The following is a 26,204-nucleotide window of genomic DNA, read 5'->3' as shown; positions in this document are numbered from 1 at the left end:
TAACAAATTTGCTGTTAAGAAAATCTGAGGCTTGCCCAGCCAGTGTGGCTCAATGGATTGAGTATCCCAGTTTGATTCCCATTCAGGGCACATGCCCAGGGTTTCAGGCTCGATCCCCAGTAGGGGGCATGCAGGAGGCAGCCGATAAATGTTTCTCACATTGATGTTTCTATCTCTCTAAAAAAAAAAATCGATAAAAACATATTAAAAAAATAAAATCTGAAGCTTAATTTCCAAAATATATAGAGTACTCATACAACTCAACAAAAAGAAGACAACCCAATTAAAAATGGGCAGAGCACCTGAATAGACACCTCTCCAAACAAGACATACAAATGGCCAAGAGACATATGAAAAAAAAGATCTTTCCTGCCTCTCCTATTGAAAAACAGATCAACATCACTAATCCTCAGAGAGATGCAAATTAAAATGACTATAAGGTAACACCGCACACCTGCCAGAATGGCTGCCATCAGCAAATCATCAAACAAGTGCTGGCGAGGATGTGGAGAAAAGGGGACTCTAGTACACTGCTGGTGGGAATGCAGACTGGTGCAGCCACTATGGAAAAAAATATGGAGTTTCCTCAAAAAATTAAAAATAGAACTGCCATTTGATCCAGTGATTCCACTTCTAGGAAAATATCCTGAGAAGCATGAAACACCAATCAGAAAGAATTATGCACCCCTATGTTCATAGCAGCACTATTTATAATAGCTAACTAAGATCTGGAAACAGCCCAAGTGTTCATCAGTAGATGAGTGGATAAAAAAGCTGTGGTATATTTATACAATGGAATACTACGCAGCTGTAAAGAAGAAAGATCTCTTACCCTTTGAGATGACATGAAGGGACCTGGAGAGTATTATGCTGAGTGAAATCAGTCAATCAGAGAAAGACAAATATCACATTATCTCAGTCATTTGTGGAATATAATGAACAAAATAAGCGGATGCACGAAACAGACCCAGAGACATGGAAGTAGGGGACAGACTGACAGACCTCAGAGGAAGGGGGGCAGGGGGAGGTAGGAAGAAATAAACCAAAGAACTTATATGCATATATGCATAACCAGTGTACACAGAAAACAATACAGTGAAGGTGGAAGAGAATGAGAACAAGAAGTAGGGTGTCAATGGGGGAAAAAAGAGGGACATCTGTAACAAAATAAATAAATAAATGCATTTTTTTTAAATCTGAGGCTCAGAGAAGTTAGAAGACTTGCTCAAGGTCACACCCACAGTAAGTAATGAGCCAAGCCTTCAACCTAGGCCCTTCAGACTCCTAAGCATGTGCACTTTCCTGTACCTGTGAGTTCCTCACAGTGCTTAACCCAAATGCCTCTTCAGAATATGTGATCAATAAATACCTGCTGCCCGGTCAACCTGGCTAAATGGTTGAGCATCAACCCATGCACTAAGAGGTTGCCAGTTCGATTCCCGGTCAGGGCACATGCCCAGGTTGTGGGCCCAATCCCCAGTGTGGGGCATGCAGGAGGTGGCCAATCAATGTTCTCTCTCATTGATGTTTCTATCTCTTGCTCCCTCTCCCTTCCTCTCTCTCTCTCTCTAATATCAATTTAAAAAAATTTTAATAAATATCTACTACTTTCATGTTTACTGACACTTTCAACTTGTCCTAAAGGAGTTTCCATTGCTTTGTCACAATTACATTATAACATATATTAAAAAGACTTCAAAGAATCACAGTATAAAGTGAAAGTGATTTTTCTACTTGCTTTTTCCCTAAAAAAATTAATAGAAAGGGATAAATGGGGGGAGGAGGGGAGATCCAACTAATAGAGGGCAGATCCAACTAATAGAATATATCCAGAGAGGTAGATTGTATGTATGCTACCACCTAAGAAGAAATGAACCTGAAACAGTCCACATGCTCAGGAGCAAGAATATGTAAGATAGCTGGGGCATCCACTAACTCCCAAAACAAATCAAGGGGTTAACAGGTATACAGCCCAATAAACGTTTCATCTCTTCCCCCAAAATATCCATCTTAAAAACTAAATAATTTAAGATATCTTAGTCATCATTTCCTCAGCTGTCCTCAGATTTGAATCATTTTCTGCCCTGGCATCAACAATTACTCGATCAAGTGAATCTTTCTGATGGTTATAACAGCTGGTCTTCAAACACATATTTTTATTGTTGTTAATCCCCTCCTGTGGATATTTTTTCCATTGATACTTAGAGAGAGAGTGGGGGGCGGGGGGGGGGGTTGGTTGTCTCCTGCACGTGCCCCAACTAGCCGGGAATCAAACCTGCAACCCAGGTTGTGCCATTGAACGGGAATCGAACCCTACACCCCTCAGTCCGCGGGCAGACGCTCTAATCACTGAGCCACGCCAGCCAGGCCCTTCAAACATATTTACTGAGCGGCAATTGCGGACACTGCACTATGCTAGACTGACAAGATATGCAGGAAGTAAAACTGCAGTCCTTGTAAGCCATATATATATATATATCAATCATCAGAAACACGAGTATAAAATAACAACTCAAAAGGCAGCCAGAGGCGGGAAGTGACAGCGTCTGCTAGGAAAAAACAATGTCCTTGACCCAGGTTTTGAAAGACTTAACAAACGTATACTCTCCCACCCCTCCACAGTTAGCAACTAAGCTCTATATCCTCCTAACCTATTTCCGCGGCCACTTTCTTTCTCCTTTGCTTCCTAGAGGTCACGGAACGCTAGAAGGACCTGGACTGAATCACAAGAGGTGCAGTAGCAGCTTCCCATAACGGGGCTAAGAAATCGAGTGGTCCTTCCTTATTTCATTCATTCGTTCGTTCAATACCTGTGATATGCCAGACACTGCTAGGCAAAGTGAACACGACAAATACGACCCCGGTTCTCGCGCAGCTTTCAGCTTAATAATCTGTAACAGAATTCCACTTAACTGTAGTTAAGAATTGACTGACTTCTGAAACAAACCCGGGGCACCTCAGAATCCGAGGGGACCACAGATTAACGCCCTCGTTTTCCACACAGGGCCCCTGAGGTCTGAAAGTGACTTGCCCGACGTCACACTGTACCTCAGTGACAGAACAGGGACCCGATAGAACCCAGGTCTCCCGAAACTCCAACCAGTGCCCCACGTGCGGCCTCTCCCCGGGGACGCGGCCACAGGTGGTGACTGAGGAAAACCAAACTTCATGGAATTTGGGTCCGATGTCACTCTCCCTCTCCTCCAAAGAGGGGGCAGACACGGCCAAAAAGGGTAGGGGGAGGTGGGAAGCTGCCTCAGTTTCCCCGCAGAGAGGCGGCCGCGTAGCCTCGCTGCTGCACAGGCTCCCCTCCTGCACGTCCTTCCAGTTTCTCCCACCCCGTCCTCTCCGACTCCAACCCCGGGCCCGGCGGACGACCGTACAAAATTATTCCTTCACTCACAAGGACTCGCACCAGCAACGCCATGTTCCTCAACAACCATTTCCGGGTGAAGGATGGATTTCCGGAGTCCCTGCCGCCGCCACCCCTTCACTAGGTCGTCCTCTCGCCAGCGGGCGCCCGGCAACGACGGCGCAGGCGCACAAAGGCCGCTGCCAGGACGAGCGCGCGCCTCCTCGGGTGCGCGAGGCGGCGGGGACCCGGACTGCCGCGGGACGCGCCGCCCTCTCTCTCTGGTCCACACCCGACAGGTCACGGAGGCAGAAGCCCTCTCTGCAACACCGGCCTTTCTTGACCTCTGGCTTCGGGGTTTTCATAGCTCTCTCCTTAACTCACACCTCACCCAGACTCACTACTCAGCGACCCCTTAGCAGAGCCCCTCCTTCCCGGATTCTACCCCCATGAAGATCCCCCGTTTTCACTGGGGTTAAAAAGAACAAGATCTTGGGAGCTCCCTGAAAGAGTCTGACATGGGGTAGTAGCGGAACACGACACAGCCGAGTCCTGAAAGTCAGGGCAAGAGGACAGTCACGTGCTGACCTGAGACCTGAAAAGGTGTGGTTGTTCACTGGGAACATCTTTGAGTACTGGTAGGACATGATTGTAGAGAGAAAGATGCAGAAGACAGAATCAAGGGTGCAAGGAGTCCCCTGAGGAGGTAGGAGAGAATAGCCTTGGCTAGAGGACCTCTTCCACTGTGTCCCAAGAATAGTAGAAGAGAGAAGGTGTCAGTGCTCCTGGGGTTGATTGGGAGCAGAGGGACAGGATGTTGAAGGACTTGCTCCTTTTCATTCAGTCAACAAACACCCATTGCATGTTCACTTAAATGCTGGACACAAGACTAGCTTCATGGAGCTCATAGACTGGTGGGGGAGGCACACACAAGTCCAGTAAGTCAATGAAAATATAAAATAATTTAAAATTGTGTTAAGTGCTATGAAGGAAACCACTGAACTAGAGAATAACATGGGAAACTAGATTTTAGAGAGTGTAGCCAGATAAAGCTTTGAGGAGGTGATTTGTAAGTTGCAATGCAAAGGATGAGAAGGAACTAGCCATGGGAAATGACTTTGAAAATGCTATTCGTCAGCAAATATTGGGAGAGTAAGTGAGGTAAAGAAGATCCAGAACAAGAGATTATTACAAGAATCCAAAGAAGACCAGTGCGGTATTGAAATTAATCTTAATTAATTTAAAGAGATAATTAAACGGGGCAGACAGGCAGAAGCTAAATTATGCAAGGACTGTTTGTTTTTTTTTATCCTCACCCGAGGCTATTTTTCCATTTTTTGTACAGATAGAGTGGGAGGGAGAGAGAGAGAGAAACATCGATGTGAAGGGACACATCGAGTGGCTGCCACCTGCACGACCAACCAGGGCCGGGGACAAACTGCAACCGAGGTACATGCCCTTAGCGGGAACCGAACCCAGGTCTCTCTGTACCGCAGGCCGACGCTCTAACCGCTGAGCCAAACCGGCCAGGGCTATGCTAGGACTTTTAGATGAAGTCTATATTTTATTCTAAGTATAGTAGGAAACAACATTAGCAGGGGAGGGCTAACTGATTCATGTTTAAGAAGCTGACTTTGACTACTATATGTAGAATGAATCAGAGAGGTAAATGTGAAAATGGAAGACCAATTAGTAGGTTAATGGTCTCTTAAACATTAATGATTTAGCATATAAATTTAGTTTTGTTTTTATGCAGAATATAAATATTTCCCTCAATAATCTTCCATATGAAAGATTTTGTAAGCTGAAATGAAGATGTTTTCTGCACTCAAGCAGGTAGCTTCCCTGTGTGGTATTGAAAAACAATGGTGTAGCTCAGTGGTTGAGCGTCCACCTATGCACTAAGAGGTCCCCAGTTTGATTCTGATCAGGGCAAATGCCTGGGTTGTGGGCCCAATCCCCAGTGAGGGGCATGCAGGAGGTGGCCAATCAATGTTCTCTCTCATCGATGTTTCCATCTCTTTCTCCCTCTCCCTTCCTCTGTCTCACTAATATATCAATAAAGAAAAAAAAATTGTTTTAAAGAAAAACAATGGTGTAGTGCTCCTACACATTAATTAGGATAAATGGCATCACATTTTAAAAAGGGGTAAAAGAAACATTCTTAGTAATCAGATTCAAGAATTGAATTGTGCAAATTTAAGATCAGTGAGTAATTCACATGAGATGATGAACTAAGATGTTGGAGACAAGAAAAAAGATTGAAAAGATATTTAATTTCCTTTCTGATGGCTTCTATTTTCTCTGTGAACTATGGGGTAGAGTTTTTCTACTCAGGAATGCAGATGGTATGAAATTGTAGTTTTGAAGAGTAGAGACAGCTTAATGTTTATCAGAGAATGAAAGAAAAGGAGGACTGTGAAACATGGAGGATATAGTGGAAATGGATGACTCTTCACTTTTTAATTTTTAATTTATTAATTAATTTTAAATTGCAAAAGGATACATGATTACATTTTCTTTCCTAAAAATTTTCATGTTACAGATAAGCTAAAGTCCCTTTACCACCACCTTGAATCCAAATCCCTCCTGATCTCTCTAAAATTGAATTTCCTTTCAGATCTTAATGCTTTCATCCACATTCTCTTAGAAAATATATCATTCTGGTTGCTATGGGTTTTCTTTCCTTTTTTTTTTAAACTTAATTGACCACATACTTATGTTTTATTTTGTTGCTTCCTTTTAAAAAATATTTTATTCTTTATTGATTTTAGAGAAAGAGGAAGGGGGAGAGAGAACAATAGAAACATCGATGAGAGAGAACATCAATTGGCCACCTCCCACATGCCCCCCACCAGGGATTTGGCCCACAACCTGGGCATGTGCCCCGAACAGGAATCGAACCAGCAACCTCTTAGTGCCTGGGTCGATGCTCAACCACTGAGCCACAACGGCCAGGTTGCTGCTTCCTTTTTATTACACAACAATTTCTTTTTTAAATTCTATATATGTTGCACTATATAGATCCAGTTCATTTCCTTTTTTTTTTTTTTTTATCTTCACTCGAGGACATTTTTGCATTTTTCTTCAGATAGAGCGGGAGGGAGAGAGGGAGGAAGAGAGAGAGAAACATCGATGTGAGAGAGACACATCAAGTAGTTGCCACCCACACGACCCCGGTTCCCAACCGGGCCGGGGACAAACTGCAATCGAGGTACGTGCCCTTAGCGGGAACCGAACCCGAGACTCTCTGGTCCGCAGGCCGATGCTCTAACCGCTGAGCAAAACAGTCTAGGGCCAGTTCATTTCCTATTAACAGCTGTTCTATCATATGATGGAGATGACAGATAGTTTCTTTTTTTCTTATTCTTTTGTTTTGTTTTGTTAATCCTCACCTGAGGATATTTTTCCGTTGATTTTTAGGTAGAGTGGAAGGGAGGAAGGGAAGGAGAGAGAGAGTGAGAGAGACACATCAATTGGTTGCCTCTTGCAGTTGGGAATAGAACCTACAACCCAGGCATGTGCCCTTGACCAGGAATTGAACCTAAGACCCTCCAGTCCATGGGCTGACACTCTAACCACTGAGCCAAACCAGCCAGGGCCCTTTTTTCTTATTCTTACAACCAATATTTTCTTGAATATTCTTATACACTTAAGAGCAAAAATTTTAATGTCACCAATGTACTTCTATGTGACTTTTCCTCAAAATCATTTGCTAACCTAGGATTAACAGAGGAGAGAGCTGGTAGTTGGACTCAAAGGATTAAGGTCATGCATGAAATGAATGTCATCAGCACAAAGAAGGTGACAATATTGTCAAAAAAGAGATTTGAGTGACAGGCCAGGAAATCTTCAGAGTGAAGGATATAAGGAGAGGAAAAGGCTGTTAGGAAAGAAGAAGGGGCAAATGAGTAAAAGAAAATGTAATGAGCAAAACTGAGTGAGAGCCTAAAGGATAAGAAAATATAATCAGACAGATTTTTTCATTTAAGATTCCAGGGCTAGAAATGTTCTGAATGATGACAAAGTGCAGGGGATGACTATGGGGGAAAGTGGCTGAAGTGAAGTAGAGGTGAAAATCTCGGGAGTAGAGGCCTTCCAAGAATTGAGTGCTCCCGATTTAGGATGAGTTATTTACAGACAGTTAGTTTACCTAAAATGACAGCTAGATTTGGAATGAAGAGGCCTGACACCAAAATCTGTGATAAACAGAGAGTGTTTGTGAAGTTGGTAGTAGCATGAGCATAGAGCATGAACCTTAAAGGAGCAGCAGGCACAGGGATAATGTCTTGAAAGTGGTATTGGAAAGCAAATCAATGAAGACTCCATCAGTCTTAACACACACAGGGTATAGAATAATGACAAGCAACATCCCCCAAAAGAAAAGCTACAAGGGGAAGTAATATTCAAAAAGGAAGGCCAGATTTCAGTTAAGACAGAAAATAGAAGCAACTTCCTGGGAACAGGCTGAGGGGATAGACAAGTTTATCTAGCATAGAACCCATGGGAATTGCAGGTTCCATAATGTCTCTCACAGTGCTCCTCCTCCTGCTCCTCAGTCTTAACTCCCCAGTGCTGCTCAGCTTCTCTCCACCAGAGCTCATCAGCTCCTTATGCCCTAAACACTCAGCATGAAGCCCCAGCAATTTCCATTGTTCTCTCAAAGCTCCTTTTCCCTCCCTACATTTCATCTTTCTCTCTACACTATCTCTACCCCCTCTGAATTTTCATACTTCCTTATAGTCACCACAATGAAATTCAGTCATTCATTAAAAATATATATATATTTGCTGATCATTTACCATGATCCAGGCTCAGATCTAAAAGCTGAAGATAAAATAGAAAATAAAACAAAGTTCCAGTAAAGGGAGGCAAACAATAGACAAGTAAATATAATCTAATGTCTAGTATGGGTAAATACTAAGCAGAATAAGAATAAAAAGTGAGAGGGTGAGGTGCTATTTTAAATAAGATAATCAGGCAAGACCTCATTGAATTTGATCAGAAGTGTGAATGAAATGAGAGCATGACTCATGTCAATATCTCAGAAAAGAGCATGCTTGACAGATAGAATAAGTACCAAGACCCCAATGTGGGAGAATGCTTGGTCTTTCCAAGGAAGAGCAAGGATGTTAACATGGCTGAAATCAAATGAATAAGAAAGAGTATGGTAGGAGATGAAGTTGACAAGGTGGCCCTAGAGGCCAGACCATGGGAGACCTTGTAGGCCATGGTAAAGACTTTGGGTTCTATTCTAAGTGTGTGCTAGTATAGGTATAGAAAATCACTGGTAGGGTACACAAGAAACAGTAATAGTGATTATGTTTGTGGATTCTGAGGAATGGAGGACCAAGAGGTTAGGTATGTAAGGTAGACATACTTTTCACTATATACCCTTTGGTCTTATTTAAAGTTTGTAGCTTATTTATATAATTACCTTTAAAATTTAAATAAAAAGCATACATGTCACTCTCAAAATCTAATTCTAAAAGAACTTTTACTCGTTGGTTTTATGGAAAATACAAAGTGGAACTTGGTCCTTGCCTTCAAGGATTTACAGTCATGGGTGTATAATATATATTCACAATTTTTTTTTTTTAATCCTCATCCGAGGACATTTTTCCATTTTTTGTACAGACAGAGTGGGAGGGAGAGAGAGGAAGAGAGAGAGAGGGAAATATCGATGTGAAAGGGACACATTGAGTGGCTGCCACCCGCACGACCAACCAAGGCCGAGGACAAACTGCAACCGAGGTACATGCCCTTAGCGGGAACCGAACCCGGGCCTCTCCGGACGCAGGCGGACGCTCTAACCGCTGAGCCAAACCGGCCAGGGCTATTCACAATTTTTTTAAAAAATTCAAAGAATCGAGTTAGTCTCCTATCTCACACTATATGGTAAATTAACTCAATTTGGAACATAGACCTAACTGTAAAAGCTAAACTATAAAACTGTTAAAACAAAACATGAGTGCCCTGGCCGGTTTGGCTCAGCGGTTAGAGCGTCGGCCTGCGGTCCTGAGAGACCCGGGTTCGGTTCTCGCTAAGGGCGCGTACCTCGGTTGCAGTTTGTCCCCGGCCCTGGTCGCTTGTGCGGGTGGCAACCACTCGATGTGTCCCTTTCACGTCGATGTTTCTCTCTCTCTCTCTGTTCCTCTCTCTCCCTCCCACTCTACCTGAACAAAAAATAGAAAAATGTCCTCGGTTGAGGATAAAAAAAAAAAAAAAAAAAAAAAACATGAGTAAATCGTTATGACCTTGTGTTAGGCAAAGCCTTCTTAAATAAAACAGAAAAACAAAACAAAAATAGATAAATTAGACTACATAAACATGTAAACTTTTGTGTTGTAAAAGATACCATCAAGGAAGTGAAAAGATATGGAATGGGAGAAAATAGTTGCAAATCACAAATCTGATAAGGGGCTTGTATCCAGACTATATAAAGAACTCTACAAGTTGCCCTGGCCAGTTTGGCTCAGCGGTTAGAGCGTCGGCCTGCGGTCCGGAGAGACCGGGGTTCGGTTCCCGCTAAGGGCACGTACTTCGGTTGCAGTTTGTCCCCGGCCCTGGTTGGTCGTGCGGGTGGCAGCCACTCGATGTGTCCCTTCACATCGATGTTTCTCTCTCTCTCTCCCTTCCTCCCTCTCCCTCCCACTCTATCTGTACAAAAAATGGAAAAATATCCTCGGGTGAGGATAAAAAAAAAAAAAGAAGAACTCTACAATTCAATAATAAAAAAATAAACACCCAATTAAAAATGGGAAAAATATTCAATTAGCTATTTCTCCAAAGAAGATATACAAATGGCCATTAAGTTAATTAAAAGAGATCAACATTACTAGTCATTAGGTAAATACTCATGCACACGAACCCATACACATAATGAGATACCACTGCACAAACCCTCTAGATGGCTATAATAAAGCAGGCATATAATACTGTGCTGGCAAGGATGTGAAAGAACTGGATCCCTACATTTCTGATAGGAATGTAACATGGTACAGCTGCTTTGGAAAACAGTCTGGCTTTTCCTCAAAATGATATACATAGAATTACCATATGACCCAGTGATTCCAGTATACATTCAAGATAAATTTAAATGTGTTTACACAAAAACTTGTATATGAATGTTCATCACAGCTAAAAAGTGGAAACAAATGTCCGTTGACTGATGAATGGCTAAATAAAATGTGGTATATCCAGAAAATGGATTATTATACAGCAATAAAAAGGAATAAACTGATACATGCCACAACATGGATGACCCTCAAAAACATTATGCTGCCCTGGCTGGTTTGGCTCATAGGTTAGAGTGTCGGCCCCCAGACTGATGAGTCATGGGTTCAATTCCAGTCAAGGGCACACATACCTCGGTTGCAGTTTGTCCCCAGCCCTGGTTGAGGTTGTGCAGGAGGCAACCAGTCGATGTGTCCCTTTCACATCGATGTTTCTCTTTCTCTCTCCCTCCCACTCTATCTGAACAAAGATGGAAAAATGTCCTTGTGTGAGGATTAAAAAATAATAATAATAAAATAAAATAAAAAACATTATGCTAAGGGAAAGAGGTCAACCACAAGAGGCTACATATTGTATAAGTACAATTCCATTTCTATGAGGTGTCCAGCTGCCCACTCCCATGGCCTATTCCTGGACCTCATTACCAGAATTGTTTTAATTCTAAAAATTTTAATTAATGTTATTCTGTTATTTTAGCTTTTATTCATCATTCCTACTATACCTGTCACTCTACCCTGTGAGACCTCCAGGCTTTAAAAAAAAATTTTTTTTTCCTTTATTGATTTTAGAGAGAGAGGAAGTGAGAGGGAAAGAGAGAGAGAACATTAATTGGCTGCCTCCTGCATGCCCCCTACTCAGGATCGGGACCACAACCTGGGCATGTGTCCTGACTGGGAATTGAACCTGGCGACCTCTTAGTGCATGGGACAACGCTCAACCACTGAGTCACACTGGCCAGACAACCTCTAGGCTTTTAAACTCTTCTCTTCATAGTGTGTCAACAACCCTTTCCTGTCTACTACTTCTCTTATCTAATTCAGACCATGTGGGCTATCATTTTAATTGTTCTCTTGCCAACATTAATTCCTTTGCTCAAATGTCTTTCTATCCTGCCCTTTTGGAAAGAGCCCCCAACCCTGTAATTGTCCATTTATTCTATTCCTATATCTAGATTGTTGAGTGCTATGGGGGAAAATCATGCAAGGGGCCTATTGGTACCCCTCAAATATGGTTACCAACCTCTATTATGTTCAACTCTGCCCCCCTTCTCCAATACTGCTATTTATAACTGTATTTGATTCCTAGGGCTGCCATAACAGAAATCCACAAACCAGGCAGCTTAAAACTATGGGAATGTATTGTTTCACAGTTCTGGAGGCTAGAAGTCCAGAATCAAGGGGCTAGTAGGACCATGCTCTATCTGAAGGCTCTAGAAAAGGATCTTTTCTTGCCTCTTCCTAGCTTCTGGCGGTGGCCAGCAATCCTTATGTTTCTTGCTTTGCAGCTGCATCACTCTATTCTCTGCCTCTCTCATCACACGGTCTTCTCCCCGTGTGCCTGTCTCTGTATCTCTTGTGCTCTTATAAAGACTCCAATCATACTGGGTTAGGCCCACCCTAATGACCTATCCTAACTTGATTACATCTGCAAACACCCTTTTTCCAAATAAGGTTGTTATTCACAGGTATGGGGGTTAGGACTTGAAGATATGTTTTTAAGGGACACAATTCAACCCATAACAGGAACCTTGTCCACATTCCTCATACCTTCACTCTGACCACTTCCTACTATCTCTGAACAGATGGCCTCACCTCCCACTCACAGAGAAAATAGAAATTATAAGCTATCAGAAAAAAAAAAATTCAACTCCCTACTGCTAAACCAAGTACCTGCTTTTACTGTGTACATGTATATCTTTTCTTCTTTTTATCATTTCATGGAAGGAGTGCTGCTTTTCCTATTTAAAGCTAATCTATAAAGAGTTTTTCCAGTCAAGGCTCATACAAGAAGCAACCAATGAATGTACAGGTGGGTGGAGCAACAAATTATGTTCTTCTCTCTCTCTAATCAATACATAAAAAATAAAAGAGTTTTTCCAAACCTGATGTCCAAAGCTGACCTCATCATCTTCCTCTCAAAATCTGTTTCTCCTTCCGTGTTCTATTTTGTTGTTGTTGTTGAACAGCACACTGTTTACCCAGTTGCCCAAGCACAAAACCACAGGATTCACCCTTGATTTTGCGTCTCCCTTACTCTCTCCATCCCAATGCTCCCCAAGTCCTGCTTAACAGAGCAGAAACAGTTTCCTTGGGCTTTTACCCTACATGTCTATTAACGAAGCCCACACTTGTATTCACATTGAGGCACCCACATTATAGTCCATTGATTTCACAGCCACCTACGACACTCTTCCCCATCTGAAGTTGTGAAATCACATTTTTTTAATATTCTGTAATTGTAGTGTTAGTTGCATGCATTCAGATGTATAATTTGACTTTTTCTCATTTTATTTCAGCTCCTTTGAGTCAGCCTAACATAGACTTATCATCCTAGTATCCTTTGGGATCTTTGTTTTCTCTTTCAGTCATGCTTGAAACTTGAGGACATGATCATTGCAAGATAAGAAAATTCATGTAAAGTGCTAAGCATAGTACCTTGCATATAACAAGCCCTCACTAAACATTAATCATTGTGATTGTTGTTATTATTTCAACACTCAGCAGAGTCTGACCAGAATAGACCCTCAATAAGTAGTTGATTAATGAGTGAATGACTCAATCAATCAAAGATTGATGGAATGAATAAATATCCCCTCTTCTGATTCTCAAGCCCAGTAAATGTGATATTATTATCCTTCTTCTGCAGCTAGGGAAACTGAGGCTCAGAGAGGTTAAGTAACTTGCCCAAAGTCACTCAGCTGGAAAGTGATGGAACCAAGACTGGAACCTAGATCTGCCTGACTTCCAAGCATATGTGACTAACCCTTCTCTACTCAGCTTTCTCATATCTGTACTCAGACTGGCTATAAGAACTACTTGTGGAGTCAGAGTGAAGTCTGAGAGGCTTCCCGAGGTTGTGTGTTCCAAGTCCTAGAAAAGCTGATTCTCCTGCTTATGGCCCTGGAACACAGGATTGTGGAAGAGGCCAAGAGATGGGCATCATAGCACTGGGAGCCCCACCTCTTGCCTTCCCTACGGGCCTCCCATTTTCTCTACCCTAATCTATCTGCCTAGCTGTTTCTCCCTAGGAACTAACAACACTGTGCCCCTAAGGGGATACTTTTAAGACCAGAGAGCCAAACCCCAGGTAGGTAATTGGACCACTTGCCAGGACTAGAATCAGTGGAGTCTGGGGCCCAGAAAAGAAGCAAAAATGGTACAAAGAACATTGAGACCTGTAGTTACCTTTCTAAGTGTCAGTTTCCTTTCCTGTAAAAATGAGGGGTGATAGCCCTGACCGGTTTTGCTCAGCAGTTAGAGCGTCGACCAGTGGACCAGAGAGTCCTGGGTTCAGTTCCTGCTAAGGGCACATACCTCGGTTGCAGTTTGGCCCTGGCCCCGTTGGGGTCGTGTGGGTGGCAACCAGTCGATGTGTCTCTTTTGCATCGATGTTTCTCTCTCTCTTCCTCCATTTCTCCCTCCCCTCAATCTGAAGATAAATGCAAAAATGTCCTCGGGTGAGGATTTAAAAAAAAAATAGGGGGTGATACTCCTTGCCCTGCCTGCTTCATGGGACTATTTGAGGCACATTATTGATAACAACTAACATTACTGAGTACCACCTCTGTGCCAGGTACTGTGTCGAGTGTCTTTCATATCCTCACAGTTAGCCCTATCAAATAGCTATACTGTTTACCCCTCTACCACTCCTCCCCCCCCCCCAAAAAAAATGAAGAAACCAAGATTCATGGAATTAAGTTATTGTCCAAATAGTCTAAGTTACAGATCTGGAATTTGAAACTGGGCTGCATTTTCAGCCCTTCAGTGCTGCAAGACCACAGCTGGGAGTGTGGACTCTAAGGAATGATAAAAGCCTTGTACCCTTTTTGTAGAAGAATGTACTATACAGATATGTAGCTTGTTAGGATTGAGACTGGATGAGAGTGCCTGGTGGAGATAATTTTCCAAGGAGGCAATTGAACCGATCAGATGGTTAGGATGGAAGGTCTGTTCCTACCTACCCCACAATTATCTGGGTGCGAAAGTGGGGACAGTACACAGTCTGAGGGGCTTTTTTGTGAAATTGAGTCCTAGGGCAGATTTAGGCAGGAGAGGAAGCTCCTTGTGTATTAAGCCAGGGTCACAATGGTCAATTGAACACCCAGGCCTTTAGCAGGAAGAGCATCGTGGTTGAGGTGACATGAAACCCTCTGATGAGGCAAAGGCAGGGCACAGTTCCAGTTCTGTCAGACTTTCCAGGAAACTAGGGACACACAGCCCAGAAAACAAGTGTTTGTAGGAGCCAGCCCCACCTGTGACCCCTTCGTCCCCTGCCTCTCTGCCCTTGGGGTTCCAGCCACCCAGTTTCTACACTGTTCACCCTGTATCCACAGCCTGCTGCTTGGCTTCCCTGGCACCTCCCTTCCAGGCTCATTCTCCTCTCACACACACCAGAACTCTGTCTGCCGTGGCAGCTTCTTTGTTTACTTCCAGAGTTTGCAGGCCTGCCACCAGCCAAACACAACGAAGCCCAGCCAGGGAGGGCGAGGCTCCAGGCTCAGGCTGCCCCCTGCATGGGGCTCTTGCTTTAGGTCCTGACAACCCAGGTTTCAGGTCTAGAGAGAAGGGACACAAGATCTGCCCATAGCTGGGCAGGAATCCCTACTGTTGAAACAGCTTTGGCGGGGAGCCCTGGGAATCAAAGACTCAGCTGGAGAGAGGTGGGGAAAATGTTGAGGCCCCCTGGGTGGGAAGCAGAGGCCTGGACTCTCTTCTCCTGGTCCCTCCTCTCTTCAGCCAGACAGAACCTGGTCCTGAGCCCTTAAAACGAGGACTCAGGTGCCCAAGTTTCCCTACCAGAGGGCTGTGCTCCCTTCCCAAGAGTTCATGTCTCATGATCCCCCCGAAGATTCTAGTGCAGAAAGGAAAGTGGGCATTTAGTCTGGGCAAAGCCCCAGGTAGGAAACATTGTCGGGATGTGTCTTGCATTGGACTGTCTAGGATAGTGGGGAGGTTCTTTATCTAATATATAATTATATATTTATATCATGTATAATGTGAAGGGGATGGGCTCCAGCTCTGTTTCTGGAGGTGGGGGTGAGAAGGTAGGAGGTGATGGGCGAGCAGTGAGGAGTCCTGAAGGTGTCAAGCAGGACAGTAGCAGGGCCACAGACAAGATCATGTGAGGAACAGCGGTCAGTGGCAAAAAGGAGATGCCTTAGTAGGGGAGGATGAGATCTCTAGCAGCTCAGGTTCCCCAGTGAGAGGTAAAGGGCCCTTTTAAATCGTGGTCAGTTCATTCTGTGAGTATGTGGTGGGGGCGAAGGGAGGGGGGAGACAGCAGATACTAGTGAATGAAGTGGTATGATTTTAGAAGAAATGAAATCCCCAATTTCCCTCCCACTTAGGGATCCATTTCAGAGACAACCAGCTTGACTAAGAAGTGCCAGAAAGAAAACCTAACTCTGTTGGCAGGCCCCAACGGAGCAGATGGAGCTCCAGACCGATGGGCCTTTGGAAGGAATGGGAATGGGGTTAGAGGTAGCACTGGCCCTGCTCAGCCTGTACTCTCTGTCCCATTCTGCTGTGATTTCCAGGACTGGGAGCAGACACCGGGCCCTGGACACTGGGTTTATACATGAGGCAACCCACCTCCCCTCCCTGGGTCAGCAATTCTTTGAGGGGTCACTGGGTCCCCTGGAGTAAACAAGAAATCTGCCACAGTTTTAGGCACAGTTTTGCTTTTTATCTCATCAATGTACATTTTAATCTAACAGTCTAATAGCCCCACATTCCTCACCCCTGCCCAAGCCCTCTCCCCCTCTTTCCCACCCCTGCCCAATCAGCATCTCATCTACCCCAGGGGCAGAAAGTCACCAGGCACCATGGTGATTCAAGGAGGATGCAGCACCCATGGCTCTCCCAAGAGGAGCCCTCCCTGGAGAGTCCAGAGTCCAAGGAAGCCCAGAAAAGGAGAGGTCGTGGGCTGAGTCTCACTGGAAAACCAGGTCTGCTGGGTCTCAGTCCCATTCAGAGTCTGTCTCCCTGGGCCTGTCCCTGCCAGTCAGAACAGCAGAAGGGCAGAAATCCTCAGACAGAGGGACTTGTAGATAGAAAGGGGCCTTTAGCCCAAGTCCCACTCAGAGAGTGAGCAAGGCTGTGGGAATCCCCTTTCAGGCAGGCTGGGTAGATCCTCAGGGGGTCGCATCTTCCTAACCCTCTGTGATCCCACAGGTGCAAGGAGAGGCTCCCGTGACCAGCATCTTGGGGATGGGCCACCCAGGAAGACAGAGGGCCAGTGCTGCTACCTGCAACCACAAGACTCCACAACCATGTCCTCATACTGCTTATAGACCACGTTGTTGGCAGAGTCAATGAAGAGGATGCTGATGGGACTCAGCCGCGTGGGCACACAGCAGGTAGGCGGTGTGGACTCGGGGTCCATGGAGTTCATCAGGGTCTGGATGACTGCATGGTTCGTGGGCTCCAGGTGGGAGCGCAAAGGGAACTCACATAGCCCCTCACAGTGGAAGGCCTCATACTCAAGGGGTGCGATGATCCAGTCGTCCCAGCCCATGTCCTTGAAATTGACATGCAGCGCCTTCCGACTGCAGCGCGCCTTGGGGTTCTTGCTGGGCCGCTTGCCCTGGCGCGTGGCCAGTGGAGCCCTCCGTTTTCGCCGCTGGCTGAACAGGTACTCATACACAGTCTTATCATCCTGGCCGGAGCGGGCCTTAATCTCATTAAAGAACAGGTCCCGTTTCTTGGTGCGGCCAAACACCAGGAACAGGGCCTTCTCGTGAACCTGACGGGCAGCCCGGTCAAAGCCCAGGCCACGGAGGTCCACAGCCCGGCCCCGTTCCCAGGCCTCCAGCTCCAGGCACAGCTGGGCTGAGTTCTTAAAATTTCGGAAGAGCTTCCAGATGTCGAACACCTCCCAGCCAGATCCATCCAGGCCTGGCACTGAGCGCACATCCAGCAAGGCTGCCGGCTGCCGGCCGCTGGGGCAGCTGGACAGCTTCAGCTGGGCAGCCCGCCCGCTACTGGGGGCCACTGGCTTGGCTGTGTCTGAGGGCTTCTTCCGCAAGATCCGCAGCTCGGCCCCTAGAAGCCCATCCTTCTCCAGGGCACTAATGTCAAACACGTACCTCTGCTTCCTGACCACAGGACCTCGATCATCTAGAGAGAACACCCAGAAGTCATTCCCTGCAACCTCATCAAGAAAGCCAGTCACCTCGAGGCCTCAGGGGAGGGCCACAGCCCTCTCCCCCTCCAGAGAGCTTTCTTTAACCTCTTCCCCACTCTGAGAGAGGCCAAGACCCAAACCACTGAGAACCTGTTTCAGAATAAGGGAACGTCCTACACAGTCTACCAAGTAGGGTTGTTTATCTGTAGATGTGGCTGCGGGTGATTTGAGTGATTCTGGATATGTGTCAATCACTATTCATATCAGGAATTCATCAGCTTCAGGACTGCCTTCTACCTACCTCTCTCCTATTATCTAATAGAATATCTCACTGGTGAAATTGGTGGGGTGGGCACTATAATTACTCCTGGTTTCCCAAAGGGGAAACCTGTGGCTCAGAGAAGTTAGGTGACTTGCTCAAAGTCACCCAGCTAGGAAAAAGCAGAGTTGCAACACTAGCCTAGAACCTTTTATACCCAATCCAAAGCTGCTTCCACTATACCTTAAAGAAGATCTTAGTGTTCTCTTTTTACAGATGAGGCACAGAGAGGGGGAGTGACTTGACTACCATCACACAGGGAGTTAATAACAAAGCTGGTCTACAGTCCAATTTCCCTGCTTCCCAGGCTAATGATTTTGTTGCGCATGTGTCTCATCCTTTTGGATGTATGACTGTGTGAGTGTGTGTGTGTGAGTGTGTGTGTAAGTTTGTGAGCATATGTGAGCATGAAAGTGGCATATATGAGTGACATGTCATGTGTATGTATGATTGGACTTGTGTCAAAATTTAAAGGGTATGTGTGTATAAGTGTGTATATGTACGAATATTCTGTGTATACATGTATGTAAGAAGGTATGTGTGCATGTGTGTAGATATATGTGAATTAGCACATATGTATAAATATAAGGCTATGTGTATGTATAAGAAACTCAGTAGTATGTCCGAATCAGCATGCCCTCTTTCCTAAATACCAATTTGCCATTGGGAAGCAGTCATATATTGCTCTAGAAGGTGACTAATTAGGCCTTTAAACTCCCCATCTCCCCCTCTCTGAGCTCCCTTAGTACTGGGGGGCACAAGGACTTACTTTATGAGCCCCGGAGGGGTCACAGCTTTCCCTGACTGGGCAGGCAGCCAGGCCACCTCCCCCACCTCAGCCAGACCTGCTGCCTCTGTGCCTCCCCCGCCCTCTGTCACTCCCCCACAGGCCAGCTCTAATGAGGAGCCTCTCCCACTCTGACCCCTCCCCCACCCTGCCAGCCAAAGTCCTAAGACTCACAAGAACCAGAGCATATGAGCAGCAGTCAACCCCAGCAATCACACTGAGGGAGAAACTGAGGCCCTGAGAGGGGAAGAGACTTGCTGAGATCACACAGCAAGTTGAGATGAAAAGCCAAGACAGTAATGCCAGGTGGACAGAGGGAGAAATGAGGGGAACAGTTATCCTTCTGGGTGAATGATAAAAATTATCTGTGTTTAGGAGAGAACATAAAGTTTCATATTTGAAGGGCTCTCAGAAATCACCCAGTCCAAGCCCCATATAGTTGTACAGATGGGGAAACCGACCTGAGAGAAAAAGAAGCTTTCCCAAGGTCACACTGTTAAACTCTAGGTCTGTTGTCTACTCCCAAACCCCATATATCTAAATGTCATTCCATGACTCCAAGATGCCTCATCTACTGTCTTCACCTATCCTGCCTCCTCTGCCCCTAACCTGAGGTCAAAGTTGCAGAACCACGGGTAGCTAGAGATTACTTTCTCTGCCTTCTGAGAAAACCTACAAACCTCTGGAGCCAACAAAGTTTTGGTGATCAAGAGTCTTAGAGTATGGTCCCCAACTCTGCCACCAACTGGTAGGTCTTGTCTCCTCTCTGGGTTTTAGTCATTCCCTCTGCACCTAGCAGGAATTGGACTTAGTGATTCCCAGGTGCCTCCAACTCTGACATGCCAGCAGCCTGGAAGCTGGTATGGGTGAGGTAGTCCCAGGTACCACCCCAGGCCAGACGCACACAGCATCTCCCACCAGTGCAGTGTCAGGGCTCTGAAAAGCCCCTCCATGCATGCAGGTGCCCCTCCCTCTGAGCCGTGCCCCTGCCACCCCGCCCCCTCACCTTGCCCTTTGTCAATAAAGCTGGTGATGGTGTTGGCCAGGCCAGCCTCCAACTTCACGCTGCTGTTGCCTCCCTTTCTGTCAGCATCGGACAGCGTCCTGTACAGCGAGAGCATGTACTCGTGGGGCGTGATCGGGGGTGGGCGGAAAGGCTCCTTGGGCTCTCGAGGGGCCCCAGGCTCCCTGGCCTTCTTCAGCAGGAAGGGGCTGGGGACAGCTCCTGCCTTTGGGGGTGCCTTACCCCCAGGAAGCTGTCCTTTTGGGGTCACAGTCCGCGTTGCAGCCTGCCTTGTCTGGGGAGGGTGTCCTGGCTTGGGTTCAGGGCCACCCGATCTGGGGGGCAGCTTTTTGGGTTCATCCTTCTTGGGCTGTGTCAGGCCTCCTGCCTGCCCGGTGCCCCCCTTTGCCCTGGCATTGGTGGCTCCCCCACCATAGCTGTGACCCCCTGGCCTGAATATGTTCCGGGCCAGAGGGGGCCTCTCTTTGGCTTCTGCTTTAGCCAATCCTGGCCTGGTCCCCTGGGGTCTCTGGCCCAAGTCAGGGGCCCCCACAACAGTGCAGATAAATTCCAGGTCCAGCCAAGCCAGGTGCCAAAGCAAGAGAGTGAGGGGTTTGGAGAGTCTCATCCTCTGGCCAGCCGCTGAATGACACCAAAGAGAACGGCGGCAGCAGCGAAGGTGCCTCTGGTTTGGCAGGAAAAACCATGAAAGGAGTGGACCCTCAAAAGCAGCGGCAGCAGCAGTAGCAGCAGAAGGAAAGGCTTTCTCCTCAGTCTGAGACTCTTTAAGTCTGCCGGGTGTGTGTTTGTATCCAGTCCCATAGTGGAAATGCTCTCGTATCCAGACGTGCACCGTCTCCAGTCAGCAGCTGAAAATAACTCGTTCTTGAAAGGAGAAAGCCGACCGCCCCCTTTCTCCTGCACAACTGACTGAGGGCTTGAAGGAGGCTTGTATAAGGCTGAGGGATTTTTCCAAGAAGGAAGAATGGCGTAATGCTGCCTGTGTGCTCCAGTTTTTTTTTTTTTTTTTAAGTTTTGAATTCTTTCCAGTGAAAATACTTCACACACACACACACACACACACACACACACGCCTGCAGGTGCTCAGAAAAATCTTTTACAAACCTGAACTCAGGAATTGGAAACGGAATTTCAACCCAAACCAATTTAATTACTCTCTGATGTCATGCTGTCTAAACTCATTTAAGTGCGATATATTTATGTGAAAAAAATCACCGCTGCCCTTTCGAGGCCATGGCTCACGGGGGCTCTTGGCACAGAGCCCCGAAGCGTGACTCTAGGCTTAGGGGGCCCCTTGGTCCATGGAGCAGACTCAGGAGTCTTCACCTCCACCTCACAGGGAAACCCACCCCTCCCTCCTGAGGAGAGATGCTGAGGAATGAGCTCAAGGATCTTAAGCCCCAAAACATGAGGAGTGTGGGTTTTCAGCTAAGTCCTTGGGGTGTTTTTAAAGCAGTTTCAACTCCTGCGTCTAGTCTGGGGCCTGATTTGTTGTTGGGGGGGCAGCACAGATGGCAGCATTTACCCAGTTTCTTCTATTTTAATAAACTTGTGGTGACCCAGAGACAGAAAAATATCAGTACCCACCACACCCCTCCCCCAAAAGCCATTTACTGAACTCAGATGATTTCTTCAGCCATTGGAGGGCACTGCCACCCAGAGCCCACTCCTTGGATAGAGGTATGTCCAGGGTGTATCTCTCTACCACCCCAGGAAAGACAGACTCAGAGTTTTGTTGGAAAGGACTGGCTGAGCCCCGAGGTGGCAGACCCAGCCTGGGACAGCAGCGGCCCCTTCAGGAGGCTGGAAAAATGACATCCCATGTGATGCTTTTCTGGTAGCTCTGGAAGAAGTCTGAATTCCAGCTGGACTCATGGGGGAAAGCTGTTCCCTTCACCTGGAATACCCTCCTTTCGCTCCCACAACTGGAGGAAGTCCTCCTCATCCTGAGAGCTTCATCCTGAAAATGCACCTCCTCTGGGAAGCCTTCCTTGATCCCCAGACAGAGCCATTGTACATTTTGCTACAACACTTGTCACAGCAGTAGTCAGGGAGACTTCCTTTTTTTTTTTTTTTTTTAATCCTCACTTGAGGACATCTTTCCATTTTTTGTTCAGACAGAGTGGGAGGGAGAGAGAGAGAAACATCGATATGAAAGGGACACATCAAGTGGTTGCCACCTGCACGACCAAACCAGGGCCGGGGACAAATCATAACCAAGGCACGTGCCCTTAGTGGGAACCGAACCCAGGTCTCTCTGGACCGCAGGCCGACACTCTAACCACCGAGCCAAACCGGCCAGGGCAAGCTTCCTTCTTAATCTGAGATTTTTTTGAGCCTGCCTAACAGAGATCTGTTCATACTCTGAGGTCACCAGATTGGTTTTCCAGCATGAGCTGGCTCAGAATAGCAGCTCAGTAAGTGATGAATAAAAGAAGAAACTCACAGCTGGGGTATACAGGTGCCTGAGCATCCCTTTCATTGTGGTGCCCCTAGATCCTTGCTGACCTTCGAGCACAGCAGCATTACTTGGCCATTTCAAGCTTCATTTGATGGTCCTAGGTCAGAAACCTAGTACAGCTCCACCTTCCCACCTCAAAGAACCAATGCACCACCAGGCACTCTTTTGGGAAGGTTTGAGGAAGACTATCCCTCCAGTTGCCTAGATTCACAATGCTTGGCTTTCCTTTGACTTGTCCCCACTTAAGTCATCTCTGGCATTCTTTCCTCCTCTCCATCCCCACTGCCTCACAGTCTCCAACTCCTCACCATCTGTCCTACTATAATTCTCTTATAACTGGCTTCCATGCCTTTAGGATATCTCTGTTCCAGCCCTCCCTCTCTCTAAAACCTACCTAATGAAAAATGCCAGCTCATGTGCTCTCTCCTCCAGGAAGTCTTCCCTCATCCACCAGAAAATACACACTCCAGCATTGCCATTGCACATTTTCTGTGCCCCTTTCCACTTTGGTAGCTCAAAGATTATCCAGTTCTGCCCCTGCCCTTTGTCTCAAACACAGTTAATTTCTTCTACTCTGTGTACTTTTTTCATTTTTTTGAAAATCATAACTTAATTCTTTAAAACTGTAATAATTTATTTACATATCTGTCTCCCTCATTAGATTATGACTAGACTGTACTATATTTATCTTTCAATTATTCCCAGTGCTGGGCACAGGGCCCAGCACATAGCAAATTCTCAGTATGTGTTGTATGGATGAATAAATCTCTAACTGGCCTTATATATGAAAGCCATCATTTTCTGCTTTAAGGTGTAGTTATTTGTGGACATATCATGCCTTCCCTGATGGACTCTGAATTCCTTAAAGGGAGGGATTCTGTCTTACCTCTTACTAGGCACTCTGTAAGGTTGAGTGAGTAAATAAATGAAAGGATGAACAAATCAAACAATCGATATGCCCCTGCACAAGGTTTGATAAAGAGCAAGGGCTCTGGAGACAAGCAGATCTGGTTTTGAATTTCAGTTCTGTTATATGGTTTAGTGCATTGTGTGATCTTTGGAAACCACTAAACCTCTCTGAAACTCTGAACAGGGATCATGACAGTACCTATTCACAGGGTTTTTATGGGGATTCAATGAAATGAATCATAAAAAGTGATTAGCCTAGCACCTGGAAAACATTAATAACAGCTACTATTTACTGAGCATGTACTCTAGTAAACTAGACTTGGGCCTTGGTATCTCACTGCATTTTTATCTTATTTATCTTCACAACAACCCTATCATGAAGGTAGTGCTAGTCCCACATTTTGCAGATAAAGAAACTGAAGTTCAGAAAGGTTAAATTACTTTTTGAGCCTAATTCCTGCTTTGACATGTTTTTCACCAAAGAATCCCAACCTGGGCTCTAGAAACACAAGAAGAAGTAAAGGGTGGTGGGGGCAATTACGGTATTCTTGGCTTTCAGTCAAGGTCTCATCCAATGAGCTGGAACTTTGGGACATGGAAAACTCAGATCGGGGGCTATTGTTTGAGGACCAGGGGACCCCAGAGTGGGGTGGGAGCAGGGAAAGGGGACTCAAAGCTTACTTAGAAGGCCCTCTCCAGGGAGAAGCCCAGGAGACCAGCCTGGCTCTCACTATAAAGGTGACTAATCACTTCGGTCCCCTCTGGTAATTGCAACCAGATGCTGCCGCTGGCAGCGCTTCAGTCCCAACATGTTTAATTACTGGGACGCAGAGTCCCTCAGTCCCCCATGTCCCCTTACCTCCCCCTCTCCTGTCAGCAATATTAATGTCAAACTCGAGGTAGAGGATGGGAGCCTTGGGAAGCCACTGGCATGGAAATAATCTTTACAGTCCCTTCTACCATGTAGAGCCTTGAACTCTTGTACATGTTCATCCATTCATTATCTCATTGGCACACCACAAACATTCTCTTAAAGCCAGTAGGCCACAGTATTATTATCCCCATTTCACAGATGAACAAACAGTAAACCGAACAATAATAATCCTTTGTTTCCAAGTACTTAGCAATTTTCAAAGTGTTTTTACATTCATTATGTTGTCAGAACCTCCCGAGATCTCTTGGACTCAGCCCAGCACAGCACAGTGACTAAGAGCATAGGCTCCAGGATCAGACAACTAATTTGTGTCCTGGCTCTGCCACTAATCAAATGGGGGACCTTGGGTATTCATTCATTTATGTACTTAATTATCCAGCAACTATATATTATTAGGTGCCTAACATATGCTAGGTCCCGGGACTGAGTGCTGGATATCTAGCAGTGGACAAGACAACCAAGTCTGTGCTCACATTCTGTGAAAGAGACAGACAAACAAGCAAACAAATGCATAGTTTCAGAGAATTCTGAGTGCTGTGAAGAAAAATTAAGCAGGGTCAAGGGGATGCCTATTTTAGATAAGACTGTCTCTTTGAGGGATGATATTTGAGCAGAAATGCAGATGTAGTGAGGGAATGAGCCATATAAGGTTCTGGGGGGATAATCATTCCAGGTGGAGGAAACAACATATGCAAAGGCCCTGAGGCAGGAATGTGCTTAGCATATCTGAGGAATCATGAGAAGCTGGTGCAACTGAAGCAGAGTTAGTGAGGTGGAGAGGGTAGATGAGGTAAGATCATACCAGAACGACATCAAGTATGGCCTCCTACACCAGAGAAGCAAGTTGGTTTTATTTTTAGTGCAGTGGGAAACACAATGGAGGGTTTTAAATAGGAGAGTTTTCTGATATGTAACATAATGATTAAGAGCTAGGCTACCTACCTTCAAATCCTGGCTCCCCAGTTCACCAGCCATGTAACTTAGGCTAATTATTTAATCTCTCTGTGCCTCAGTTTTCTCATGTATAGAATGGGGATAATAATAATATATCTACTTCATCAGTTGGTTGGTAGAGTTGTTATGGTTAAGTTGTGAGTCAAGTTCTTAGAACAGTGACTACATGTATAGTAAGTACTACATAAATGTTGGTTATTATTTACATTTTTTCAAAAATAATTTCTCTGGTCCGCAGGCCAACGCTCCAACCGCTGAGCCAAACCGGCCAGGGGTGAACCTGTTTCTTTACCTCTAAAATGAGGATAAAAATATCTGCCTTCACAGACTTGTTATAAGAGCTAAATATATTTACATATGTAAAGAACTTTTCTATTCTTTTTTTCTCTCTTTCTTTCAACATATAGTAGGTGCTCCATAAATCATAGTTTGTTTGTTTTTTTAATTCAGTTGTTAATATTGTCCCTGTTTTACAAATGATGAAATTGAGTCTCAGAGAAGGTGACTGGCAGAAGTTTGCATTTATCTAGCTAGCTAGCTAGAAATGACTGGTGGGGGGTGGGGGGGCCGACTCAGCCCAGATCCCTGTCTCTGAAATCAGTGGGCTTCCCACAAAAAGGAAGAACTGATCTTCTTTCTTGCTATCACCCTACATGCTAGGGATCCGCTGGGAGGAAGGTCCAGAATCCCTTACCCTCTATCTGATTCTTCTAATCTGAGGGGCCTGGGCTGTCCTGATTCAAAGGGCCCAATCCTCCCCGCAGCCATTATTCTGGTTTGTGGTGTTTAAAATTCTCCCGGAGTTGCCACTGCTCTTCTCCAGTGAGCTCTCAATGGCTCCCCCCAGCGAGCTCATTGGGAACTGCACTGTGTCCAAGTATGGGCTTTCCTGTCCTAGGTCAACACGCCCCACTTGCCACAGAAAACGAATCTGAAAATTGTGTATAGGTGTATGTGTGTTTCTGTCTATTGCAGGTATGCAGTGTGAACAAAGTAACCATACAACTTTCACTTTTATTCTTCTTTTAAAAAATATGTTTTTTATTGATTTTTTTAGAGAAAGAGGAAGGGAGAGAGAGAGACATCGATGAGAAAGAACATTG

General features: G+C 45.5%; 2 protein-coding genes across 6 annotated transcripts in view; both read right to left on the bottom strand.

The window, feature by feature from the left end:
* LOC118618860 (ubiquinol-cytochrome-c reductase complex assembly factor 1) overlaps positions 1-3,508 on the bottom strand; it is a 118,898-nt gene extending 115,390 nt beyond the window's left edge. For all 5 annotated transcript variants that reach the window (XM_036245400.1, XM_036245398.1, XM_036245401.1 and 2 more), the window contains exon 1: positions 3,404-3,508. Coding sequence is in view for 4 of the 5 variants with exons in the window: in XM_036245398.1 (XP_036101291.1) it covers positions 3,404-3,427 (24 nt within the window). In the remaining variant the exon portion in view is untranslated. The remainder of the gene's footprint in view (positions 1-3,403) is intronic.
* A 12,743-nt stretch (positions 3,509-16,251) lies between these two features.
* GDF5 (growth differentiation factor 5) lies at positions 16,252-20,750 on the bottom strand. Its single transcript, XM_036245473.1, has 2 exons — positions 19,826-20,750; positions 16,252-17,706 (listed from the first exon to the last, which is right to left on the bottom strand). The coding sequence occupies exons 1-2, from the start codon at positions 20,448-20,450 to the stop codon at positions 16,832-16,834; spliced, it is 1,500 nt and encodes a 499-aa protein (XP_036101366.1). The 5' UTR covers positions 20,451-20,750; the 3' UTR covers positions 16,252-16,831.
* Positions 20,751-26,204: the final 5,454 nt, after the last annotated feature.

The sequence above is a fragment of the Molossus molossus genome, unplaced genomic scaffold, assembly GCF_014108415.1.
Source record: "Molossus molossus isolate mMolMol1 unplaced genomic scaffold, mMolMol1.p scaffold_m16_p_6, whole genome shotgun sequence".
NCBI classification, from domain to species: domain Eukaryota; kingdom Metazoa; phylum Chordata; class Mammalia; order Chiroptera; family Molossidae; genus Molossus; species Molossus molossus.
This window is presented reverse-complemented; position numbering and strand designations above follow the sequence as displayed.